This window comes from Artemia sp. Qi Xiang Cuo, chromosome 10 (genome assembly GCF_049724085.1).
Source record: "Artemia sp. Qi Xiang Cuo chromosome 10, ASM4972408v1, whole genome shotgun sequence".
NCBI classification, from domain to species: domain Eukaryota; kingdom Metazoa; phylum Arthropoda; class Branchiopoda; order Anostraca; family Artemiidae; genus Artemia; species Artemia sp. Qi Xiang Cuo.
Window position 1 is genome coordinate 50,859,842 of NC_142803.1, and position 2,407 is coordinate 50,862,248.

A 2,407-nucleotide genomic window follows, 5' to 3' on the forward strand; every position below is an offset into this window, starting at 1 on the left:
GTTAAAAAAAAACATAATTTCGCCAGAAGACAACTGATTTCGCTCTTTCAGCGCTACTGCAATACCAAAGTCATTCGACAGCGTGAAGTCAGTTTCAGGCGAAAAAATAGCGCTTTGATTCTGCTGCGGGTGCGGGGACTGTGAAATCAGTGTTGGGCTATGTACCACCAAGGTTTGAGTACTGCTTCTTGATCCTTCAGTCAGCTGATCAGTGTGTGTCGTTTCCCCGAAGTTTGTTATGAAGGCCGTCTGTGAAGTGGACGGAGTTGTTGGTGACAGTTCGTTCTCCTGGCTGAATGCGTTTTTGTGCATTCCGACCGTCGACTCAGAGTGGGCATCAGAAGTTGCCGTCGTTTCAACATCTAACAAAAAAGTTTCTCTTTTAAAGTTTGCACAAGACATTTATTGTAAACGTATATACACTTTGTATAATGGCTTGCTTTAGTAGATTTAACTCTCAACATGGTGAAGGCAGAATTGGAACTAAATTTGAAAATAAACTGAATCAGCAACATTAACTTTAAACTCCCCCAACAATCTTGAACTTTCATACCCCAAAACTATTTCTAGGAAACCCGGACTTTAAAATAAAATACCACCCTAAACATCACTAATTTAATTTGCAACCCCAAGAACCGATCCCCGACATATGCTAACAAATATTTTTCAAGAGCTGAAACCCGAAACAATTATCACCGAAGTTTACAAGGCTAAAGAGAGAGCTTTAACTGCAAGAATTTGAAAGATAATTTCAGAGCTGACACGGTGTGTCGGTAAAAATACTGATTTAAGCCAATATCATAACCGTCAGGCGAGACGAGTGGGCTGGTAAAAATCAGGTCAAACGCTTCGGACAAATTGCATACGAAGAACACTGTACAAGAGGGACCGTATGCAATATATAACAACAAAAGCAGCTGGTACGCGATGATGCTTGACGAATGAGCCTTATCAGGAAAGCTATCCGACAATGGGCTAAAGCTATAAATTAGAAGTGTTGATACCCACTTTAAACGACACTCCTTCCTTATTGTTCTATCTTTAAAAGCTTACCTTTAATCTGATCTTTCTTGGCAAAATAATCAGAGATGTCCCTCGATCCTTTACGGCTTTCCGCCATCATTCTTTGTTTCTTCTCTGTTCTATATTCATGCCCTGATTTTTTTTTTTCCGATCCATTTTAAATGCGTTTCCGTCTAACTGGTCTAACACACGGAGCAAAAACACTCCGAAGGCAGTGGCAGGGTCGCTCGCGCCTAGCCTCCCGCCGGTTGGATCTAACCACCCACGCAACTCCCCAAAGACATGCGTTTCTCGTAAGCATTCACAAAATGTTTTGCTCGTTTAGCACGTCCCAAAAATAAACCCAATAATCATGATTCGTGCAGTGTCGGATTTGAACTTTAGATAATGTGATAAAAAGAAAGTTAAAAATGACGGCGTATCCGATTTTTTTTTTTTAGCGTCGGCCTTAGTTGAATCATTCGCAAAAAGGGGTCGTTTGCACGATGGATGCGAGGGCGCCAGAAAATCTGGGGGGGGGGGGGCCGCGGGCCCCCCGGCCCCCTGGATCCGCCGCTGAGCTCACCCGGGGATCAGGTCTACGTTAGCAGCGCATGGCCATCGTTTTCAAGGCATTGAGGTCGGTGGTCCTGTGAATGTTGTCGGTCCAGGATAAAAGATCACGGTGGGACTCAGAAACTAGGGCTGTATCGTCGGCATAAGCAAGTTTATCGATCATTACCCTTCCTATGAGGGCACCAGATGGGCTATCAGTGACTGAAAAGACAGCAGTAAAAAACAGATTGAAGAGATTTGGTGATAGGATTAAACCTTGTAGAACACCAATTGATATTGCAAACCCAACGGTAAGGCCTTCTCCAGTCATAACACGGCATCTGAACTTCGTGCACATGTTCATTAATAGGGAGACCATATTAGGTGTAATTCTAAAGTTAAGCAAAATGCCCCATAGACCTTCTGTACAGACGAGGTCAAAAGCCTGTTTGACATCTATGAAGAGCTGATAGATACTATGTCCTCACTAAAGATATATTTCCATGATATAACGGGCTGTGAAAATATGATCAACCAGTAACCTATTCACTTAGAACCCATTTGGTGTTCTGGGATGACTGCTAAGCACATTGCTCGGATGCGCCCTATCATAACTTTTGTGATTATTTTAGCAACATGGCTGGTCAGACTGATAGGCTGGTTGTTGTCACAGACTGATTTTGAGGCTTTCATAGGCAGCGCGACAGCGCTGCCTAAGTAAAGAACGGTGTGGACACAATGTATTATTTGTTTTCTTCTTTCTCCATATCTGGGCACTTCGTATCGAAGGAGTTGTCGTAGAAACTTCAAAAAGGGCTCATTCGATTGGAAATTGGAGTGGATAGTGCCC

General features: G+C 43.1%; 1 protein-coding gene across 1 annotated transcript; it reads right to left on the reverse strand.

Moving 5' to 3' along the window:
• Positions 1–1,606: 1,606 nt before the first annotated feature.
• On the reverse strand, positions 1,607–1,915 carry LOC148947859 (uncharacterized). The gene has a single exon (XM_089096025.1). The coding sequence runs from the start codon at positions 1,913–1,915 to the stop codon at positions 1,607–1,609; it is 309 nt and encodes a 102-aa protein (XP_088952151.1).
• Positions 1,916–2,407: the final 492 nt, after the last annotated feature.

Coding starts and splice junctions, on each gene's coding strand:
- LOC148947859 (XM_089096025.1), bottom strand. CDS start 1,915: ATGTGCACGAAGTTCAGATGCCGTGTTATGACTGGAGAAGGCCTTACC.